Genomic DNA, 25,492 nt, shown 5'->3' on the forward strand with positions numbered 1-25,492 from the left:
AATTAGTGACTTACTTTTTGCTTTTGAAATTTGAATTAGTAAATTTTACTAATGAATAGTAATTTCAACTGTAAAATTTATTAGTGAAAACTAATTCGAAAGCAAAAAGTAAGTCACTAATCCAGAAAATAATTGTACTACTTCAAATTTAGAGAGTAATAGACAAGTAATCGCTTATTTGAATAAAATAAATTTACTTCAGTACATTCAGACGAATATTTAAATGTCCAATAAACGAAGAGCGAATGTAAAAGGAAACGAAAACATACTGACGCTCTTTGACTTTTATAAGAGTATATACTCAAGAAGAAGATTTCCCCTAATAGACAATTTTCATTCAAATAGCTTCATATATAGTTATTGAAGGAAAATTTGTTTTTTTCCCATATTCATAGATATTGAAGTACATACAATATAATATATATGTATCCATAAAAGATGAAAAATTCAATTTTGTTGATGTAAGACAGAAATATCTTATATTACGTATTATCCTCGATTTTCTACACAAGATTCGTCTAACATAATGTGAACCTTATTCTTCGCCTGCGGAAAAGATCGATCGATCGTTCGTTCCTTCGTTCGATTGAAGCAAGTAGATGGGTAGCGTTTTTAAATTAGTCGAAGCTCTTTTTTTATGGTGCTTCTATAACAAGGGCTTATCTGATAAGCACTCTGAAAGAGACTCGCATCTCTGGTGCAGAAACTCGTTCTCGTTGAGGGCTTCAAAAGGATTTATAACTGGTACACAATATAAATATATACATATATATATATATATATATATATATATATATTTGTACTCTCCCCGATGTATCAATTTTAAGTAACAAGAAATATTTCTTATTATTAATAATTAATATTTTTTAATTATTTTAATTTTTTATTCAGTTTTCCTGCAGATATCAAATTGAGACAAAAAAATAAATTAAAAGTACTGCCTCGCAACACTTTTGATTTATTTTTTGTCTCAATTTATTGATATTCTTAAAAAAAATGTGTCATAATTAATATAAGTCTTTAATGGCTTTATATGTTTAAATGACTTCAAATCATTACATGATTTCAAATCATAACATGACTGTATAAAAAATATAAAATTAGTGATGTCTGACTAAACAAAGTTTTTACTACTGTTTAAAACTTCTTTTTTAACACAATGTCTGACTAAAAACAGTTCTACTACTTTTTTTAAAAGAATTTAAACAAAAAGTCTATAGTTAAAAATGTTTATGCTACTTATGTCTGACTAAAAACGTTTATACTACTGAATAAAGGTTTTTTAACGTCGACGTCTGAATAAAATAATTTCTACTACTAATTTTACGTTTCTTAAACACGATGTCTGACTAAAAACAATTCTACTACTGATTTACTACTTTTTTTTAAATTGTTGGCTGACTAAAAATATTTGTACTACTGATTTACTGTTTTTTTAAACGATGGCTGACTAAAAATATTTCTACCACTGATTCACTGTTTTTTTAAAACAATGTCTGACTAAAAACACTTCTACTACTTTTTTTTTTGAAGAATTTAAAGTTTCAAACAAAAAGTCTATCTAAAAATGTTTTCCCTACTTATGTCTGACTAAAAACGTTTATACTACTGAATAAAGGTTTTTTAAAGGCGACGTCTGAATAGAATAATTTCTACTACTAATTTTACGTTTTTTAAACACGATGTCTGACTAAAAAGATTACTTCTACTGATTTTCCGTTTTTTTAAAAGATGGCTGACTAAAATTGCTGTTACCACTAAATTTCGGATTTTTAAACACGATGTCTGACTAAAAACGTTTATACTACTTATTTTCTTTTTTTAAATACAATGTTTGACGAAAAAAGGTTCATACTACTTATTTTCTAGAAAAGTATAAATTATACAAGCTTTTTAAACTCGATGCCTGACTAAAAACAGTTTCACTACTGATTTCTCGTTTATTTATCACGATGGCTGACTAAAATCTTTTCTACTACTATTTTTTTTCAATTTAAAGAAGATGTGTATTCAAAAATATTTTTACTACTTTTTCGAAGTATTTTATATACTACGTCTGACTAAAAATATTTTTTCTACTGATTCAATTTTTAACACAATGACTGACTAAAAACGTTTATACTACTGATTTTCCGTTTCTTTTAAAACGTTGGCTGACTAAAATCGTTCTTACCACTAAATTTCGGGTTTTTAAATACAATGTCTGACAAAAAACGTTTATACTACTTATTTTCTCAAAAAATTAATAATTAGAAAAGCTTTTTAAACTCGATGACAGACTAAAAATAGTTTCACTACAGATTTCTCGTTTATTTATCACGATGTCTGACTAAAAACATTTCTTCTACTGATTCGCAGTTTTTCAAACTGATTCAAAGTTTACTATTAAACACTATCGATGACTGATAACAGTTCCACTGTTAATTTTATGTTTTTAACACAATGTCTGACTTATCACGTTTATACTACTGATTTTATGTTTTTAAACCTGATTTGAGACTAAAACAAAAGTATAGCTCTACTACTTATTTCAGGTTTTTTGAACACGATATCTGCTACTAAAATCGCTTCTATCACCAATTTTAAGATTGTTTAACTGAATCTCTGGCCTAAAACGTTTTTACTGTGTACTATTTTCTTGAAAAACTTAATCATGATGTTCATTTAAAAATGTTTTTTCTAATAATTCCAAGTGTTTTAGGCACATGTCTGACGCAAATCCCTTCTACTACTTAATCCGAGAGTATGAAAAGTTAAGTCTGACTATAAGTGTTTCTACTACTTATTTTCTCGTGAAAATTTAAGTTTCGTCTGACTAAAATCACTTCTACTACTAATTTTGCTATTTTTCGCTAAAAAAATTTCTTTTGCTTATTCTCACAAGAGAAAATATTTTTCATACTGAAAAAATTTTATTAGGCACTAAAAAATTTATTTTTCTTTCTCACAAGAGAAAATACTTTTCAAACAAAATTTGTATATTACTAAAAATAAATTTTAATTATAAAAAAAAAATACGAAATAATATGCACATAAATTTGAATTTTCCCTTTGGCGGTATGACAATGTAAATTTGTAGATTGTTATTATTTTTCAATTGCGCTACAGAGAGAAAGAGAGAGAGAGTATGAGCTCGATAAATATGCGCGTAAAACGAATGAAAACAAGAAGTTGATAATGCAAGCTCATATCGTGGGAAATGTAAATGTGAAAATGTAGAGTGTCTGTCGCCGCCGATAACAGTGGCTATTGTGGTGACAGCCAACGAATCATTGCTCGCGAAATATACACGTGACAGGCTTAGAGCCTGTGGAGAACAATGACGCATCGTTTTCACCAATGAAGGTTTCTAAACTCGCTGGAAAAACTCCACCAACTTGTTGGCAACTGGAATTCACCCTACATACATTTGCCGCTGTCGTCGTAGTCGTTAATTTTGTTTCAAACTTTTCTCTCTCTCTCTCTCTCTCTCTTCTCGATGGTCGTCGAAACACATAGTTGTGTTGCAATCAGTTGAATATATATTCCTAACGCTATTTCAACAAAAGGATTCTTGCTCAAAGGGATGATAGAACGGAGGAATAATAATACATATTGTTTGATACGGATTTCATCAATTTTTCTAAGACTTCATTTTCAAAAAGTTCTGTAATTTTACCGCTGCAAGAAATACTTTTTGATTTTTTTCTCTTATTAAAAATTCCAAAGTCATACGACTAATATTTAATAATTTCCTACTTTTCTCTGTATTTTCCCAAATTTCCAAAAAAAATTTTGACTTTTTCCTTAAACCAAAATACTAACTTTTCCAAAATTATTTTCAAAATTTTAATTCTCCAATTTTTAACAATTTTTTGAAAAGTTCTTTGAGAATTTTTAAATCTATTTGTTTCAAATTCAATTTTATTATTAAATTTCCATTATTCGGAAATTCTTCAATTAAATATATTTTGGAAAATAAAAATATCAAACAATTTGAAAAGAATTGGAATTAAAATTTTTCAAAAAAAAAAATAGTTTTACAGAATTGTTAGTTTTATTAGTTAAAAGTATGAAAAATTTATGTTTCCAAACATTTTAATTTGAAACCTAAAAATTTTATTTTATTTTTCCCAGACTTTTCCCTGATTTCCAGACAAAATTCTACAATTTTTAAATAAATTATTTTTCAAAATTTTTAAAAAGTTCTTTGAGAATTTTCAAAACCATTTGTTTAAAAGAAATAATTATTAAATAATTGAATATTTCTCAAAATTGAATTCTCATAAAGAAATTTATAAACAAATTTTTAAATAATTGAATTCTTTCTAGACGAATTTTAATAAAATATTTAAAAATAATTTTAATTTTCGAGGAATTAAATTAAAAATAATTGAAATTCTGCGATGAGTTTTATTATTTATGAGAATAATTGAATCGCTGTAAAATTATTACTGGATCATTATTATTGGATTGAGGGACAATTTTTGAAATTAATAGAAATTTTTCCAAGAATTTTATAAAAAGTTTTGAAAATAATATGAATTTTGGAGAAGAATTTTATTATTTATAAATAAAAATAAATAAAATAAAATTGAAATTTTGACGAGAACATTTTTAAATATAATTGAATGTTTACAAAATATTTTGTTGCTTTTGAAAATAAAAATTCGACCGCGCGGTCGAAAGGGATCATGCCAGACAGGTAGAAGTACCTGACTGGTATTATCCCTTGCAACCGCGCGGCGGTCGAGTTCTTCGATCCGAGGCCTCAATTATGAAATTATAATTTTTTCTATTTTTATTTTTCAAAAATTACTATATTCGAAAAAAGTATAATTTCATTAATGAATATTTTAAATTCAAAAAAATCAAAGCTAATTTTTTATTAGATAAAATATTATGTAAAATATTAAATTTATTCAATTTAATTATAATATTTTATTTAAAATGTTCTTTTTCTTAAATTTAAATTATAGAAAATTTTTTATTTTCGTCAAAAGAAAAAATAGAAAGGAAAATAGAGAGGAAGAGAAAAAAAATTTCAATTTTTGAAAATTTTTAATTTCTCCATAAGAGTGAGAGAGAAAGAGAATCCCCTTCCAATTCCCGGAAGTCGCCGTCCCTGTGACGTCATTTACGACCCGGCTGTACTCAGTGGAGAGAGGGGAGAAAATTTCGAAAATTGTAGACTCGCCCCTCCTCACCGCGCCTGGCACGTACCAGTCCCTACTCCGTCTACACTATTTTCCCGACTGAACTCAGCAAAGTATAGAGAGAGGGGGACAATTTTTAAAATTTTTTTCAATTTTCAGTACTGCGTGAGCCGGGCAAGTGTAGCGTCCTTTCAATTTTTTTCGGGAGTGTTAGCTAGTTTTAGGGAAATTTTTTTTTCGAATTTGATTTAAAATAATTTTATCCTTTTAATAACAGGAGTGAGTGTAATTTTTTTTTGTGCCGAAAGATGACATCGTATGAGTGAGTCTAGTAAATGTTGATAATTTAATGTTTATTTAAATTTATTGATTTATTACTTCAAAATTTTTAAATTTTTCTTTTAATTAGTTTAAATTTATTTTTCATTTTATTTAAATACAATTATTTTTTTTTTATTTTTCTTTGAAATTAAAATTTTGCTTTTGTTCTTTATTTAATTAATTGCAATTTTTGAATTTTCTCATAATTTTTTTTAGGAAAAAATTGTCAATTCAACATTTTGAATTAATTTTTTACTTTATTTGAATTAAAATTTTTTTTTTACTTTAAAAATTTTTTCTCAATTTTTTTTGGTCTTTATTTAATGAAATTGAATCTATTTTACATTTTATTTTAATTTTATTATTTCTTTATTTATATTTTTTTTGAAATTAATTTTTTATTTTATTTAAATTTAATTTTTTAATTTGAAAATTTTTTAATTTTTTTTGTTCTTTATTTAATGAAGTTGAATCTATCTTTCATTTTATTTTAATGTAATTATTTTTTTTCTTTGAAAATTAAATTTTTTTTGTTCATCTATTGAATTAATTTGAATTTTCCTAGAATTTTTTAACGAAAAAATTGTCAATTTAACAATTTGAATTAATTTTTTATTTGAATTTAATTTTTTTAATTTTAAATTTTTTCTATTTTTTTGTTCTTTATTTAATGAAAGTTGAATCTATTTTTCATTTTATTTTAAACTAATTTTTTTTTATTTATTTTTTCTTTAAAAATTAAAATTTTTTTTGTTTATTTATTTAATTAATTTTAATTTTCCCAGAATTTTTTAACGCCAAAATTTGTCATTTCAACAATTTGAATTTATTTATTTTATTTAAATTTTTTATTTTTTACTTTGAAATTTTTTCAATTTTTTTTGTTCTTTATTTAATCAAGTTGAATTCATTTTATTTTAATGTAATTATTTTTTTTCTTTTTTTTTATTTGAAAATTAAAATTTTTTTTGTTTATTTATTTAATTAATTTGAATTTTCCCAGAATTTCTTAACGAAAAAATGGCCAATTCAACAATTTGGATTTATTTATTTAATTTGAATTTTTTATTTTTTTCTTTGAAATTTTTAGTTTTTTTTTTTATTTTTAATTAATTAAAGTTGAATTTATTTTTCATTTTATTTTAATAATTTTTGCTGTATATTTTTTTGAAATCTACACGTGAAAATATAAATGTATAACGCCAGTCCGCCAGATTAAGAATTGTGAGAACCAGCAAGGGTTAAAGTTTTTAGGTCTTTACGTAAAAAACTGTGGTTACCAGGGGGGGAGGGGACATGCATTATTTTCTAAAATTTTCGAGTTTTTCGATGAAAACACTTATTAAGATCAATTCCAAATTTGTCCGATATATTTTTTCTGTAATCTATTTTTGAAAATACATATGTATACCAATTTTCATTTTTCTATATAAAAACTGTGAGCGCTAGGGAGGGGGATGTCATGCCTTTTTTTCAAAAATCGGTAAAAATTAAATGTTTTTCGCGGAAAAATCTAGGATGATAAAAACAACCGTAGTTTTCGTGGAACAGATTTTCGAACGTCGTAAAATATAAAAAAAACTTTAACTTTCGGGAAATATTAAATATGAACAGAATAAATTAGAAAAAAGGGGGTAACAAAAGAGAGACAGAAATCTCACTATAATGACCTATTTTCATTTACTTACCAATATTTCCACCAATAAGAAAAGAAATATAAAGTAAATACTCTGGGGCCTTTCGAAAACGGCAAGGTATGAACGAAGGAAATCTGACCCTTCTATGGTAGGTGCGCCTCTGAGTGGCTGTGCTACACCGTAAGTTAATCCCATTATATGTTCCCAACCGTGGTAAATTCTCCTTGTTTATTGACGGGGAGAAGGTCATGATAGATCCTGACGGTACTGGCACCGTTGTCAAAATGCTCTGAGAGTATTTTGCTTTCTTTTTATAGTAAAAGCTGGCAATGACAGTGTTCTGACACAACACTTCCGTAAGCCATGTGATCACAAATGTGATATCGGTTTTCAGAAATAAAAAATGGCGAATACAAAAATGCGAACGAAAAAACTGACTTAATTCTCTTTAAAACTATTACTTGGGGGTTTTTAAGAACGCTGATTAAGAATTTGATGACATATTTAAAAAATACAAAATTGCGGATCAAATATGCGGACAAAAAAATTCAAATCAACTATAAAACGCTTGAAAATTGTTACTCGGGAGTTTCTAAAGTTACTGATTACGAATGTAATGTTTTTTTAATAACAAAAAAATTTTAAACTAACTGACAAGCTTAAAAATTGTTTACTCAAAGGTTTTTGAAGTCGCTAAGAACGAATATGACGCTGGTTTTCACAAATACAAAATGGCGGACCAAACCTACGTGGATTAAAAATTGTTACTTGATGGTTTTTGCGGTCGGTTTTTACAAAAGTAATGTTGACAAAAGAATTTTAATTTTTCTGATGTAAACTTGTAATCCGGTGTCGAATATAATTTTTATTGCAAATTATTAATAACATTTTTCCGCATAGTAAAAATTTTTTTTCAGAAAGTTTGCAGCAACTTTGCAAAGCAAACTTTCTAAAAAACGATTGGGCTATGTGATTTTTTTCTGTTTCAGCTCAGTCTTTGAAGATATAATAACATTTTGTTCAGTTTCAGATTTCTACTTTTTTTTAGGTACAATAAGTTTATTCTATTATTATGTTATAATATTTTTTCTAACATGTTTTATGTTATGTTTTTTATGTAATGTTGTAAGTTATAATGTATAAATTTTTTAAATGTTTTAATGTTTTGCTTGCTTATGAGGAAGTATTTTTTATGTCCTGTTATGTTTTAATGCCTTTGAATATTATGTTTTTTATGTTTCAGAATATTTACTTCTTGAGGTACATGAAATGATATTTTTTAAGTAATGTTACAATCTTTATTTTATTTCATCTCTCAATGTTTTTATCTTTTCAATTTATATATCATGTTTGTATTGGTTTCTTGTAATGTTACAATGTTTATTCCATTTCATCTTACTATCTTTATTCTATTTAATTTTTTTGTGTTTTTTATGTAATGTTACAATGTTTATTTCATTTCACTTTACTATTTATTTTATTTCATTTTTCTATGTTTTTTTATGTAATGTTACAATGTTTATTCGATTTCATGTTACCATCTTTATTCTATTTCATGTTACTATCTTTATTCTATTTCATGTTTGCAATGTTTTTTTTTAAATGTTACAATGTTTATTCCGTTTCATGTTACTATTTTTATTCTATTTCATGTTTGCCATGTTTTTTTTGAAATGTTACAATGTTTATTCCATTTCATGTTATTATCTTTATTCTATTTCATGTTTGCAATGTTTTTTTGTAATAATATTATAATGTTTATTCATTTTCATTTTTTAATCATTACATCTTTATTCTACTTCATGTTTCAATGTTTTTTATGTAATATTATAATCTTTATTCCATTTCATTTTTTATGTTTTGTTATGTAATGTTACAATGATTATTCCATTTCATGTTACTATCTTTATTCTATTTCATTTTTCTATGTTTTTTTATGTAATGTTACAATGTTTATTCCATTTCATGTCACTATCTTTATTCTGCTTCATGTTTTAATGTTTCTATATATTATGTTATTTTTTTCTGTTTCAGGTTTTTTTTTGTTTTTTATTTCAGATGTTTTCTGTTTCAGGTTTTTTTTTGTTTTTTATTTCAGATGTTTTCTGTTTCAGGTTTTTTTTGTTTTTTATTTCAGATATTTTCTGTTTCAGGTTTTTTTGTTTTAACTTTTTTATTTCAGATGTTATGTTTCAGAATTTTTGTTTCAGGTTGTGTTATTAAACACAAGAAAGAGTTAAAACATGTATCTCAAACTTTACTTGTCAACTAAGTAAATGTTTTTAATTCTCACTTAATATCTCTATGATAAAGTTATTTTCTCTATAGCAAATATTTGGATTATTTAATTACACTAACTTTTCTCTTTATAAATTATTTAAAAGAAGTCAAATAATTATTTTCTTTCTCAAATTATATATTTGTGAAAAATTTCTCGAAAAATATGATTAAGAAATTCAATATATATTTATTTTAATGAAAACTCTTTCTTGGGTGTAATATCACTGGTCCCTCGAAGCATAAAATATTTATGCTTCATATTAAAAACAAGGTTTTATGGTTAAAATTTTTTATTCAGTCAATGCATAGTCTATTCAAAGTATAATTAAAAAAAAAATTTTATTTAATAATTACTACATTGGTAATTAATTAATTATTAATTTTTATAAATTATTATTATTAATTAGTAATTAATTATTATCAATAATTAATTAATAGGAATTATTAATTGTTAATAAAAAACCTTAATTTTATTTCACTATTTTTATTCAAAACGAAAAGAATCTATTAAAAACAATATTAAGTAGATTGACTCTCTTTAACATCATAGACTCGGACTCAAAAGTTGACTAATTAACAAAGACCTTGCTTTTAATGTGTTTATCCAGAGAAAAAATATATTTACTTTCAGAGCTTAAGATCTGAGATAAATATATAATTTTATTTTAATTGCCATAAATATTATTCGATTCAGTAGAACATTTTCTCTGGATGAAGGGGGGAGTGGAGTTAGGCCTATTCTACATTTTAATCTAGTCACCACTTCAAAATGCGTTAAAATTCAAAAATCAGAAATCAATTTTCAGTATTTTGTTAGAAAATTGGGATTAGAAAAAATGTGCAGTGGGGAACCACACAAAAACGCGTCTCATGTTCAACCTCCTGGGTGACGCGGAATAGAACATACAACTTATTAATTTTAATTATTATAAATTATATTTGCAAATTTTTATAATATATTATTAAGGCTTTTACCTTTTCTTTATAAATTTTATATTACACAATCTTCTTTGGACTCGCTTTTTTGAATTGCATCTCTCATTTTAATAAAATTGTTAATTATTAATTTTACTTTATCGTTAAACATTAATATCAGGGAAATTAAGAAATAACAAAAGAAGGCAAAGAGAAAGAAATAATTACCTTCTACTTTGAATTGACGAAAAATCTTTCTACTAATTCAAATAAATATTCTGTCAGACAAAAAAAAATTTTCAATCTTTCAGTTATGAATAATAATGACACTTTTGAGTCAGACTGAAACTGACTAAATTTATATTGTTTTTTTAATGTATATAAACGTACTTGGCAACCGTGGGCCAGTATTGGCAAGAAGTATTGCACCAATATTCATCCAATCATCAATTTTATCAACTCTCCAATTTTACAATGGTTTGTAGGTAATATTGGACTTAAAAAAAAAAAGAATTTCCCAACTGTTGTAAATATTAAAAAATAACCATTTCACATCCAATAATAAAAAACAATTGAACAGGTAAATAAAAATTCAAAAAATGAAAAATAAATGAATGAAAAAAATGTATCTATTGATATTTGGTATTTTATCCCCATATTTCCAAAGAGGCTTAGTATATTTGAAAAGCTTTAAAAGGTTTTTATTATTATAGGTATAGTGTAGCATTTACAATATACCATACTAAAATGAAAAAGAGCTTTCTTCTGAAAGTAGCTCATCGAGTGGTAGAGAGAGAGAGAGAGAGAAAAAAATACGTATACACAATTTCATGGAAAAAGGATTAAAACGACCCTGATGCTGAAGTGTGTAAATAGAATGCAAACGGAAATATGATGAGAATTCATTGTCTTCTCCAAATAATAATAATGTACTTACATTGGACTTGGAGTTTGATCGTTTGGTTCGCACTCGGTGGTATACCATTGCTTGCAGTACAAATATAATCCCCTGTATGTTCTCGGCTGACTGTTGTTATGGTAAAAGGATTTCCAACCACCATTGTGTCTATAAAAACGTTATGCAAGCAAAAAAATTAAATCAATTTACCGCCTTATCAATGTATATGTTTATACGTATAAAAGTTCTTTTTCGCAAATAGTTTTTTTTATCCATAAATGTTTCCCAAAGTTTCCAACGTTCAAATGAACGAAATTTATTTATTTCTTTTTCAGAATTTATTTCAAGTAATTTCAAGTAACATTTAATCGTTTACAGACTTCGCACTCGATATTTAATTTTAAAATGTAGTGAAAAAAGTGGTTTTGAAAATAATTGAATCGTTTTAAAGAATTTGATTGAAATTTTTGAGAATAGTAGGTTTCAGTAGATGAGTGCGAAGCCTGCGGTTTATTAAAAAATAATTTACAAATTTTCAACATTTTTTATTTATTATTTGTTTTCATTGAATTTTTTTGAATAAGTTGAATAAGAAAAAAAAGAATATACAAATTTTCTCAAAAATAAAATTTTCCTCAAATTTTATAATTACATTAAAACATCAGGAATTTCGTTCGTTGAGAATTATTATGCATTTTTGAAAATTTAATTAATTCTCCTTAATTAAACTCAGACTAATAATGAAAATGAGTTATTAATTAGTTTTTGGAGAATTTTCGAGGAAAAAGAAAAATAGAGAATTTTTGGCTTTTTCCTAAAACCAAAATAAATTTACAAGAGAATCGTATATATCGAACAATCTAAATTGAAGAGAATTGTAAGCTCTCGAATTCTCGCGAACAATTAGCAGTAGTGAGTCAGGTGAAGAGGCTCATGGACTGTTAGACAGAACAAGGATCAGTATTAGCTTATTCAACGCGCCCCGTTTAACTCTACACTTTGGTTAACATCATTTGCGGTTTATAATTAGTCTCATGGAAAATAATGTGAACATTCAAATTTCGGCTTCAACTTAAACACTGTGTATATATATGTGAAACCCACAAAGGCAACGTCTGGAAATTCCACTAAAATTCCATGTCAATTTTTTAATGGAATATTCGAAGGAAATTTTTTAAAAAACAAAAAAAAAGTAAAAATTATACCAAAAACAATTAATATGTTGGTACAAAAAAAATTACAATTTAAATTTCTAGAAATTTCATTTAATTTACTTTTCTGACCGAAAATTGACTTTTCTACTTAATATTCTTTTTCCTATAGATAGAATATCAATGATTGTTGATTAAATAATTGAAAAATATTTGGAAACTATTTAATAAAATAGAAACTATTTGGAAACTATTTAATAAAATAGAAACTAATTAGAAACTATGTAATAAAAAAATAAAAAAATAGGTAATTACAAATTATTTAATAATTATTAAATATGAATAAATAAGTAGAAACATTAAATAAATAAAATACAATCCTACCTCTATGAGGCAGTAATAATGAGTAAACAAAATAATTAATTAAAAAAAATGAAACAAAAATATCCAATTCTTTAATAATTTGTCAATGATAAATATAAATTGTATACAAATGAAAATTATTATTTATTATAATTATAATTTTCCAAAATTTTTCATTGTATTATTGCGCTAATTTTTTTTATTTATTATCGTTTTGAAAAGAAGAAACAACTTACATTTGTAGATTCCTTTCAGAATTAGTCCATTTGACATGTGCCATGTAATGTTCGGTATTGGAAATCCAATGGCCCCGCACTCTAAACGAACATTTTCTCCTTCGTTAACTGTGTAGTAAGTTTTCTGTCCAAATACTGAAAAAAAATTGCAATGAATATTTTTCTGTTACTAAACAAAGAAAAAGATTATTTCTATTTACAAAAAAAGACAAAAGAAAAAAAATTAACAAAGAAATTTTCAACAAAATAATAATACACTGAAATAAAAATAAAAAAATTTATTTTGTTCAAATAAACTTGACTAATTATCAAAAATAAATATTTACTTCACTCAAATAATTTTTATTCAAATCAAATAAATTACATTTGAACCAATAAATTCAACATTTCAAGTAAATACGATTTAATTGACTTTATCGAAACTTTAATAAAATTCCTCCTAAGTTTTTTTATAAACTTGGGAGATTATTTTCATAAACAATAAAATTATTTATAAGACTTCAATTATTTTTATAAAAAATAATAAAATTCTGAGCGAAAATTCAATTATTTTCATGAACAATAATAATCTCCTTTAAAGTTTTAATTATTTTTAGAAATGAAAAAATTTTTCCAAAGAATTCAATTATTTTTTATGAAATTTTTTAATAAAATTTCCCAAAAATTCAATTATTTTACTAAATAACAAAAAGTTCTTAGAAGTTCAATTATTTTTATAAACAATAACATTCTTCGCAAAAGTTCAATTATTTTTAGAAAGAATACAATTTTTCCGAGGAATTCAATTATTTTCATAAATAACAAAATTTTTTCAACGAATTCAATTATTTTTAATAAAGTTTTAAGAAAATTTCTCTAAAAGTATTTTTTAAATTATTTTTACAACCGATAAATTTTTTCTCAAGACTTCAATAACTTTTAATATGATTTCAATAAAATTTGTCGATAAAATTCCATTATTTTTAAATGTTTTAATAAATTTCTTAGCAATCATTAATTATATCTTCAAAATTTTAATAAAATTATTTTAAAGTATTACATTATTTTTCAAAGTTTTGTTAAAATTATTTACAAGAATTTAATATTATTTATTTATTTTCAATGGAATTGAAATTCATCGAAATAATTTGTATTAAAAAATTTTATTAAAATTCTACTCAAGAATTTATTTGAGGTTCAATATTATAAATGTTGCAAAAATTTTAACATGTTTTTAACAAAAATATCATCTTTTTAAAAAAAAAAAAAAATTCATCTGTTAGCGTAAAATTTTGGAAAAATTATATTGTGATGTTTTTTTGTTTGGATTGGATTTTTGTTTTGGAAAGATTGTTATTAAAAATATTATTGTTATTATTATTATTATTATTATTATTATTATTATTATATTATTTTTATTTTTATAATAATAATTATAATTAATATTATTATAGGTTAGTAATTATAATAAAAGCAACATTAATTTTAAATTACGCAAAATACGGCGAAATTGATATTTATTCCAGTAATTGGAACATAAATGGCAAAGTATAATTAAGGCATTTAATTACAAACATCTGACTATAATTAAGGAACATTTAATATAGAAGGCAATGAAACGTAATTTACTTTTATTTTTACCAAAAAAAACAACTTTTCACAAAGAATTTTATGAAATAAAAAAAAGAAATAATAATAAATAAAGAAAAAAAAGAAAGATTGTTGCAAAAATAAAAGCGTGTGAAATTAAGGTAGTAAAATGTAAAACTTCTGATAACAATTCTTTGTCAAAGAGGAAAATCTTGTTTTTGTATTTCAACTCGAGAATTGACTCTATTTAGTTACGAACAATTTACTTTCCACCTGACTATAAAACTAGCATTACACTCGTTATTTGTAACAAACTCAAGAGGAAGTTTAAAATACACAGAAATTTCATTTAACTTCACTGCGCAAACAAGTTACATTAAAGTTAAAAACTTGTTTAGAGTTCTTTTTTTTATCCCCCCTTTAATTATATGTAATCTAATTATTAAGGATAATAATTACATACTTGAAATATTTTGCATGGAAACTATAAAAAGAATATTAGCACGAAAGTGGAAAAAGACAATTTAATAATAAGGATAATAAATAATAACAATAAAAAAATAAAATAAAAATAGTAATAACTATGATAACAATAAAAAAAATTAAAATAGTAATAACTATGATAATAACAATAAAAAAATATAAATAGTAATAATAATAGTAATAGTAATAAATAATAATAACAGTAATAATTTAATAAAATATAAAAAGTTTTTTTTTATTAAAATAATAATAGTGATAATAGTAATTATAATGAAGATAACAACCAGTAATAAATAATTTATTTAACTTTGGAAAAATATTTTGTTCGCGAATTTTAATCAAAACATTGAAAATCATTTGTCTCCCGAGACTGTCATGGGAATAAAAAATATAATGGAATGGACTTGATTAATGGGACACTCAGATTAAAAGGGAGGTAGTAACTTTTTTAAAAAAGTGAATGAAGACTGCCGCTCCAATAATCTGAGGACTCAAGTAACAAATATATAACGACCCAATAACTATAATAATTTCAAAAAAAAAAAAAAAAGAGTAAAATAAAAATAATTTATATACCCTAACGTTTAAAAAAAAATTTAATTTCCTTTTTTAATAACCTCGAAATTTTAATGGTATTTTTTTTATTACATCGACTTCTTTTCGCTAAAAGCTCGTTATAACAGGCGGATATTTTTAATTAGAATGTCTGCCAATCATTTTTTCTATCACTTATTAAAATAGGGATGATGAAATTCAGAAAAATTTTTTTCCATCCTTTATTGCAATATAAAATTTCATAGACATATAAAAATTTATTTATAGTTGTAAATTAATATAGAAGTGTAAAATGTACTTTTTCCTCATGCACAATTATTGCACTCAGAAAAAAATGTTATAAATTAAATGAAAATTATTTGAAACAAATAAAAATGTCTAGTTGTCTCTGAGTCAAATATATCTCTTTCTGGATGTGAAATTAATTAATGGCGACTAATTAAAAAACGAAAATATAAAAAAAATATAATTATAAATTATAAAAATATAAAAAATATAATTATAACGATAAAACGTGTAATATAGTAAAAAAAATTTTTTGAAATATTTATAGTATGTGAAAATTATTTTTAATGAAATAACTTACTGGGAATGGAAGGCGCAATAAGACGCTCATTAACTCGGGTGCCATTACTCAATTGACGATCGTAGACAACAACTCCAGGCTCTCCTGCCTTCCCATCATGCCCTGGTGGTCCTTGTAAGCCTTTTGGTCCAGGTGGTCCTGAAATAATGAGCAATTTTTTTTCTCATTAGACTTTTATTTCGCCAAATTATAAACAATAATAAAAATATATACGTAAAAATTTATTAAATAAAATAGTCAAACATAGATATTTAAAATTAAATTTTTTATATAATTCTTTGATGGAATTCAATTATTAAAAAAAATTTTTAATAAAATTCTTTATTTAAAAATTGAAATATTTTCAAAGACAAAATTTTAATAACATTTCTCGACAGAATTCAATTATTTTGAAAATTTTAATAAAATTATTTATTAGAATTTAATTATTTCCAAGACAAATTTTTAATAACATTTCTCGACAGAAATAAATTATTTTCAAAAATTTTCATACATTTTTAACGTAATTCTTTACTAGAATTCAATTATTTTTACAAATTCTAATAAAATTTGTCATTAGAATTCAATTATTTTCAATAAAAAGTTTAATAACATTTCCCAAAAGAATTCAATTATTTTTAGAAATTCTAATAAAATCTTTCATTAGAATTCAATTATATTCAATACAATTTTAATAACATTTCCCGACAGAATTCAATTATTTGCAAAAATTTTGATAAAATCTTTCATTACAATTCAATTATTATTTTCAATGCAATTTTCATTAAATTACTCGAAAAAATATAATTATTTTCAGAAAGTTTAAAAAAAATCTTGTCAGGAATTGAAAATTATAATAGATATTTACTCAATTTTAATAAAATTTCATAAAATAATTAAATTATTTTCATAAATAATAAAATTCGTCGGGGAAAAATTTAGTTATTTTCTAAAATTTAAAAAAATTTCTTGATAACAATACAATTATATTTTTAAAAGTTATAATAAAATTCTTTGAAACAATTCAATTATTTTTAAAATACAAGAATTTAATTTTAATAATATTCCTCGAAGCAATTGAATTAATTTCAAACATTTTTTTTTAATTTTAAATTCTTCAAAATAATTCAATTGTTTTCGAGAAAATTTTAATTATTTTCTTGACAAAATTTAGTTATTTTTAGAAATTGTAATAAAATTCTTGTCAGGAATTTAATTATTTTCATAAACAATAACATTCTTCGCAAAAAGTTTAATAAATTTTAGAAATAATAAACTTTTTCCCAGGATTTCAATTATTTTCAATACAATTTTTTAATAAAATTTCAGGAAGAAATTCAATGATTTTAATAAATAACAAAAATTTATTAAAAATTCAATAATTTTTAAAAACAATAACATTTTTTCCAGGAATTCAATTATTTTAATAAATAACAAAATATTCTTAGAAATTCAATTATTTTAAAAACAATAACATTCTTCGCAAAAGTTCAATTATTTTTAGAAACAACAAAATTTTTCCTAGGATTGCAACAATTTTTAATATAATTTTTTAATAAAATTCAATTATTTTCGATACAATTTTAATTAATTTCTTTTAAAAAATTTAGTTATTTTTAGAAATTGTAATAAAATTCTTGTCAGGAATTCAATTATTTCCATAAACAATGAAATTCTTCGTAGGAATTCAATTATTATTATAATACAATTTCAATAAAATTTTTTGAAAGAACTCAATTATTTTTCTAAAAAATAAATATCGTTGCAAAAATTCAAATTATTATTTTTTCTAAAATTTTCACAAAATTAACAATTAAATTATATTTTCGAAAATTGGGGTAAAATTCTTCATTACGGTTCAAATATTTTCAATACAATTTTAATGGAATCTCTCAAAAAATTTCAATTATTTGTAAATTTTTCAAAATTTTTAAAGATTTAAAATTGTACAAATTACAAAAATTATATAAAATTTTTTTAATGAGAATGACGTTGTTTTTTATAATTAAAAAAAAAATAAATATAGATTTTAAGACTGATTTTGTTTTTATTTTATTTATTTTTCTTATTTTTCTTATTTTATTTATTTATTTTTGAAAATTTTTTATTAATTCGACTGCATAACGAACACAAAATGAAAAATAAAACACATTTAACGAAGAATAAATTTTCCAATTAAGAGACAATAATCAATTAATAATGCATTGAAACGAAATGGTAATGACAATTAACAATTGCGAATAATTCTAAAAATATTCATTAATAGTTTTTATCAAAAAAGACAGAAAAAAAAATTTGTCAATGTTTAAAATGGCACACAGAAGTTTCTTAGGTATATAAATATGCCTTTGCGCATTTCAAGAAAAATCGATGAAAATAAACAAGAAAAGATGAGAATTTTTCAAGAGTTCTTATCGGACTGAGATGGAAATTGTGACAGTTGAAAAGTTTGAATTTCCAAAGGCTGTACAGTTATATATACATTTCTGACTTTTCGATTGCAATTTAGAGTCGCCAATTCCTTTATTTTTGTTGCCTATATATATGAAAGAAATAAATTTAAAATAGAACCTAAAATACAAGGAAAAAGAAAATTTTATTTTTTTTAAATAGTTTTTCCTTTTATTATAATATTTATAAAGAAATTAAAATTTCTTTTATCACGATTAAAGGTAAAAAATTTATTTAATTTAAAAAATTGTTACTATCCGTAAATGTATTTGCAGTTGCGACATAAAAATAATTTTCCGCAAAGTAGTCTCGAATCGATACTTTACATCTATTATGTAAAATTTAAAATTGATCAGAATTAAAAATATTGTGAAAATAAAACGATTTAGGTTAATGAAACGACGTCAGCTCTTAAAAGTTGTGGATTTTTTTCTTTTTTTAGAAAAAAGCGAGGCTAACCAGCTTTAAATTTTAAATGAGGTCAAGCAAAGGACTGTCTTGAAAACTCCCTCGGGTAAAATATGATTTTACGTGGATTTCTTTTCCTAATTTACAAAAAAAAAAAAAAAAAAAAAAAAATTCGGTAAATACACTTTCCATTGTGCCATATAATAATGAAATTTTATTATTTATTCGATCGAACGTATTTTGTGGAATAATTTTAATATTCAATTCATAGCTTTCTAAATACATTAAATATTAAATATTATAGAATTTTGATAATAATTAAAATAATAATTACTATTAATATCTAAATAATAAATTATTATTTAAATTAATTCGATAAATGGAATTTTCAATAAAATAAAATTTAATATACGAGCGGTATAATATTCTCTATATATAGTTAATTCGTGTAATTACATTATTATTTTCCATTGACAATTAGCAAATTGCATAATTAAATAATAATTGACATTCATTATTCAGCATATATCGGGAGATTAAAATGTAGTGTCTGTTAAAAAATAATATTATTTCTGTCAAAATTCACTCTCTCTCTCTCTGATAAATTTTGAAATTTATACACAAATTCCTTTGAAATATTTAACATTTCAACTGAATTGTTTCATAAATTTCTTACCAACTATTCGTATTGATTTTATTTTCAATATAAGAAAACTTCAAAAGAAGAGAAAAAAAGTAAAAAAAAACATTCGATTTATTTCTTCCTCAAAAAGGATATTTACGAACAAAATTTAAAAACTGAATTATAAAAATTTCAATTTTCAATAAGTTTTTTGAAAAACGGATTTTTCAAATTATTGTAACGCTAAAATTCAATTATATTAATCAATTTTAATACATTATTCGCAGGGGTTCAATTATATACATTAAATTTTAATAAATTTATGTAAAAAAATTTTTTTAAAATAAAATAAAATCCTTGTTAGAATTTTATTTTAAAAAAATTGTATTAAAAATAATTAATTTCAAAAACAATTTATTTAAATAAAATTCTTCGTAAAAATTCAATTATTTTCAAAAATGTCCATTAAATTCTTCGCTGGAATTCAATTATTATCAGTACAATATTTTAACCTTCGCGCTACCAAAGATTTTTGTATACGCGGGCTACCGGATGGCCACCCGGGGTGGCCAAACGCTTTTTTACTTTTATATTCCAAAAACGATTAAAATTCATCAAACTTTTTGTAAATAACTATGTGTTAATACAATTGCTGTATTTTAATAAAGGTTTTATGCATATTGCAATTGTTTAAAAAATTTGTTATTGCAAAAACCTTTAATTTTCAAATAAACAAAGAGATTAGAAAATTTTTGAAAACTTTTCTTTTTTTAACGTTACTTAGTATTAAATCAAAAATTAAAGAAAATATTTATTGAAACGAATCATAAATATTAGTAAAAAATTATTTAAACAAATTATTGTTGTTATTTACCAACTTTTTACAGAATACACTATGACGAAGTAGTTTCGTCATGATATGTTCATTATTTACTTTCTTTTTATTATTATAAATTCAATTAATAATTATTTGATTTTGGGTTTAGCGCGTTAGTCCTTTTGACTTTAATGTGTAGGGAGAAATGTAAATTCCCCTTTTTGACAAGTGTATATCGGCGTATCGCGAAAAATGTAGCAGACGACAAAAGCACATTTTTGAGTTAGTTGGATTTGGATGTTGATGAGATAAGACGTACTTATGAGATTTATAAAAAGTATAAGAGTATATTGTACGAAGGAATATTGACGTTGTATGTAGTTGACTTGTGTTATGTGGAGAATTTAATAGTTTGTTAATAAAGGTTTGTTAGAAAAGAAATTGTGTTTTGGTTGTCAAAAGAATAACAAGGAATTATAGTCTAGTAATTATTTAGACTTGAGATTTAGTAAGTATAATTTTCTGTTTGACAAGAGTCGTGTCTCAAATGACCAAGTGTCCCTTTTTGGTTATTTTCCTGACGGAATCTCCTTTGAGATATTATGGTGAGATTTGTTATTTTTGTTGGTAATTGTTGATTGAGAATAAATTTTAATTTTTGTTAATTTTTAATAATAAAATTAACTGGCGTCTGACTATCACGTTGGCAATAGAAAATGATTTGTGACGAATAAGGGAAAAATGATTTATTAAATTTTGCATAACTTTTAATTTATTATTAAAAGAAACGTCATAACACCTAGAAAGTTGCAGTTTTTTCCTAATTTTGCAATTTACTAAATCTTATATGATCACAAATAAAGAGTAAAAATTGAATTAATATTTAAACAATTTTAAAACAAATTATTGTTGCTATTTACCAACTTTTTACAGAATACACCTAGAAAGTTGCAGTTTTTTACTAATTTTGCAATTTACTAAACCTTATATTATTACATATTACAATTTATAAACGAATTATTAATTTGTTTAAAAATGGTTTAAATAACAATTCAATTTTGATTTTTTTATTTATAATCATATAAGGTTTAGTAAATTGCAAAATTAGGAAAAAACTGCAACTTTCTAGGTGTATTCTGTAAAAAGTTGGTAAATAGCAACAATAATTTGTTTAAAAATTGTTTAAATAATAATTTAATTTTTACTCTTTACATATTTGTGATCATATAAGATTAATAAATTGCAAAATTAGAAAAAAACTGCAACTTTCTAAGTGCATTCTGTAAAAAGTTGGTAAATAACAACAATAATTTGTTTAAACAAATAAAAAATTCATTGTAACATCAAAATATGTTGTATTTATTGACATAAAACAATTTTATTGTGAAACTTTCATGATTTCATTTTTATTTTTTTGCAATATACAAAATAACATCCGAACGTTTTTCAGTAGTGTTGAACATAGTTTTTTAATTGTTATAAATAAACAAGAAGAAATGTAAAAAAAAATTTATTTTTTTTATTTTTCGAAAGTAGATAAAATTTTTTTCAGTGACTTAAAATCGCGATTCGATTGATGCAAAAATCGAGCAGATTTACAACATTATTTATTGCTTGGCCACCCTGGGTGGCCATCCGGTAGCGCGAAGGTTAAATGGAATTTTTCGAAAGAATTCAATTATTTTTATTAACAACAAAATTCTTTACTGGTATTTATTTTTAAAAATATTAATAAAATTCATTGCAAAAATTCAATTATTTTTCAAAATTACAAACTTTTTCCCAGGAATTCAATTATTTTAATAAATAACAAAATCTTCTAAGAAATTCAATTATTTTCAAAAATGTACAATTTTAAGTGGAATTTTTTGGAAGAATTCAATTATTTTTATTAACAACAAAATTCTTTACTGGTATTTATTTTTAAAAATGTTAATAAAATTCATTGAAAAAATTCAATTATTTTTAAAAATTACAAACTTTTTCCCTGGAATTCAATTATTTTAATAAATAACAAAATCTTCTCAGAAATTCAATTAATTTCATATAAACAATAAAAATCTTCCAAGAAATTCCATTATTAGTAGAAATAATAAAATTTTCCCCAGGAATTCAATTATTTTTAATACAATTTCTCGAAAAAATTCAATTATTTTTAATAAATAACAAAATCTTTTTAGAAATTCAATTATTTTGATGAACAATAAAATATTTCGCAAAAATTCAATTATTTTTATAAATTACAAACTTTTTCCCATAAATTCGATTATTTTAATAAATAACAAAATCTTCTATAAAGTTTAATTATTTTCAAAAATGTCGATAAAATTTTTCGCTGGAATTCAATTATTATCAGTACAATTTTAAATGGAATTTTTCCAAACAATTCAATTATTTTTATAAACAACAAAATTTTTTACTGGTATTTTTTTTAAATGTTAATAAAATTAATTGCAAAAATTCAATTATTTTCAAAAATTTTAATAAAATTTTTTGTAAAATTTTATTACTTTCATAAACAATCAAATTCTTCGTAGGAATTCAATTATTATTAATACAATTTTAATAAAATTTCTTTAAAGAATTCAATTATTTTTCTAAAAATTGAAATTCGTTGGAAAAATTCAATTATTTTCTTTTGAATGAATTTGAATGAATTTGAATTAATTTTCATAAAATTCATTATAACAATTCAATTATATTTTCAAAAATTGAGATATAATTCTGTATTAGGGTTAAAATGTTTTCAATACAATTGTAATTATGTAAATATTTAAATTATTTTTAGAAATTTTAATAAAATAAGAATAAGAATAAATTTATTTCGATAATGAAGTGCAAGAAGTTTATAACAAACTCGTAAATTAATTACAAAAATGAAACTTAATAATTAATAATTAATAAATTAATTAATTCACCAACGAAATAATTATATTTCCTAAAATTGAGTAGCTGCAATTAAGGAAAATAATATAATTTCAAGTGAATTCCATTTAAATTTAAATAACATCGCACTAGAAAATAATGATTTCATTTAATTATAATTTAATTAAAAACTTTTCCCTATAAAATATTATTATAGAATTTTCTAACAATAGTAGTAGAAAATATTTAATTTTCTAATTTAATTAAATTAATTTAATTTTTCGAAATTGTGTCGAATATATTTTTGCGTATTCTTTCCGATATATATATATTTCAATGCCCAACTACCTATATATAATATAGTTTCTCTCTTGGTTCTATTTTTTTTCTGTGTAATTTTTTTTTCTTGCACTTTTTCCACTACGTGTAATAGAGTCACGCGTGCGTGTATAAGTTTTCTCAGTGAAATCGTGAACTGTACACATACGTGATTCAGGAAGCAGAAACTGCGATGTTCCACTCGCAACAGTGCCGAGATAATTAAACTTCATAATATAATAACGACGACCGGCAACAAGGCACATATACGCGCTCTAGACTTGTCTAAATTCTCGAGCTGTAAGTTTAGGATATATTTTGCTTCTACAATTATTACACACATCAGAAGTGTGTACCTATATATGTATATATACACTAAACTGCGAGGTTTCGCATAAACGCTTGTAATCTGACAAGAATATTCAAGTTTTTAATCATAAAGGCAAGTCTCGTTTTTCGGATTAATTATAGTTTTCTAAACAGGGGAAAACTTCATTTTTTTTTAAGTTTTCATTTTCATTTTGTCGAAAAAAAGCGGTTTTTTAATTCAAAGTTTTTTAAAAATAAAAAAAAAATGTTTATAAATTCTATTTGTCAATTACAAAGATTTTAATCGAAAATGAAAACTTTTGAATTTTTAGGAAAATAAAGGAAAACATTTTACTCAAAAAAAAATGTTCTGTTACATTTATTCGCGAATTTCTTTGATTGCAAAATTATTCAAAAACATCAATAACTTCTTTTTAAAATAAATATTTAATTATTATTTTTCAGTAAGAATTAAAATTCTTCAAAACATTCAAATTTAAACCTTTTTGAAATTAAACAACTTTAAAAATATTGTTAAAAAACATGAAGAAATCGATCACTCCGAGTCTTCGGAGTCTTCGACTCGAAGTGATCGATTTCTTCATGTTTTATAATAATTAAATATCGCCCAGTGATAAAATCATTTTATATTTTAAGAATACTGTTATTCTAACTTCTTCAAAAATTATTTTCATATTCAATTATTATTTAAAATTTAAACTAAAATTCATTTTCAAAGCAATTTTTATTAATAAATTTACTCAATTTTTTTTCTACGAGAATTCAATTATTTAAATACAAAAGTAAATTACTTACTGAATAATTGAAAGTTTCTTGAAATATAATTCTTATAAAGCGAATTTTATTACCAAATTTTTAAATAATTGAATTCTTTTGACGAATTTTAATAAAAAATTTTAAGAATAGTTACATTTTTCAAGGAATTCGATTAAAATTGTATAAAAAATAGCTAATTAAAATTCTGCGATGAGTTTTATTATTTATGAAAATAAATTAAATGTTTGCGCACAATTTTATTAAAACTTTTTTTTTAAATAATATTGATTTCTTTTGGGTAGTTTTATTAAAATATAAAAGAGATATTAAAAAATTATTGAAATGAGGAAAATTTTTGAAAATAATTGAATTTTGAAGAAGAACTTTATTATTTAGGAAAATAATTGAATACTCGTGAAGAATTTTGTTCAAATTTTTGAAAATTATAGTTAAATTCTTTTTGAAGAATTTCTTTGAATTTTTTTTAAATAATGGAGTTTCTTTAATAATTTTAATAAAAGATTTTGAAGATAATTGAATTTCATGAAGAATTTCTTTCAAGTTTTTAAAATAATGGTGTTTGTAAATAATTGAAATTAAACATTTAATTATTTGAATTTTATTAAAATTTTAGAAAATAATTGAATTCTTTTGAAAAATTTTTAAATGAAATAAGAAAAAAATTCAATTTTCTCCTGGAATTTTTTTTTGAATACAAATGAAGTTTTGCAAAGAATTTTACTATTTATAAATATTACTGAATTGTTTCAAAGGATTTATTAAAATTTTAGAAAGTAATTGAATTTATTCAAAAATT

The 25,492-nt window shown here is 22.8% G+C and overlaps 1 protein-coding gene across 5 annotated transcripts in view; it reads right to left on the bottom strand.

Annotated features, from left to right (window-relative positions):
- LOC122509028 overlaps positions 1-25,492 on the bottom strand; it is a 125,073-nt gene that overhangs the window by 16,564 nt on the left and 83,017 nt on the right. For all 5 annotated transcript variants that reach the window (XM_043622767.1, XM_043622766.1, XM_043622768.1 and 2 more), the window contains 3 exons: positions 16,130-16,267; positions 12,937-13,071; positions 11,226-11,354 (listed from right to left, as the gene is read on the bottom strand). In XM_043622767.1, coding sequence (XP_043478702.1) covers positions 11,226-11,354; positions 12,937-13,071; positions 16,130-16,267 — 402 coding nt within the window. The remainder of the gene's footprint in view (positions 1-11,225; positions 11,355-12,936; positions 13,072-16,129; positions 16,268-25,492) is intronic.

This window comes from Leptopilina heterotoma, unplaced genomic scaffold (genome assembly GCF_015476425.1).
Source record: "Leptopilina heterotoma isolate Lh14 unplaced genomic scaffold, ASM1547642v1 Lhet_59, whole genome shotgun sequence".
NCBI lineage: Eukaryota > Metazoa > Arthropoda > Insecta > Hymenoptera > Figitidae > Leptopilina > Leptopilina heterotoma.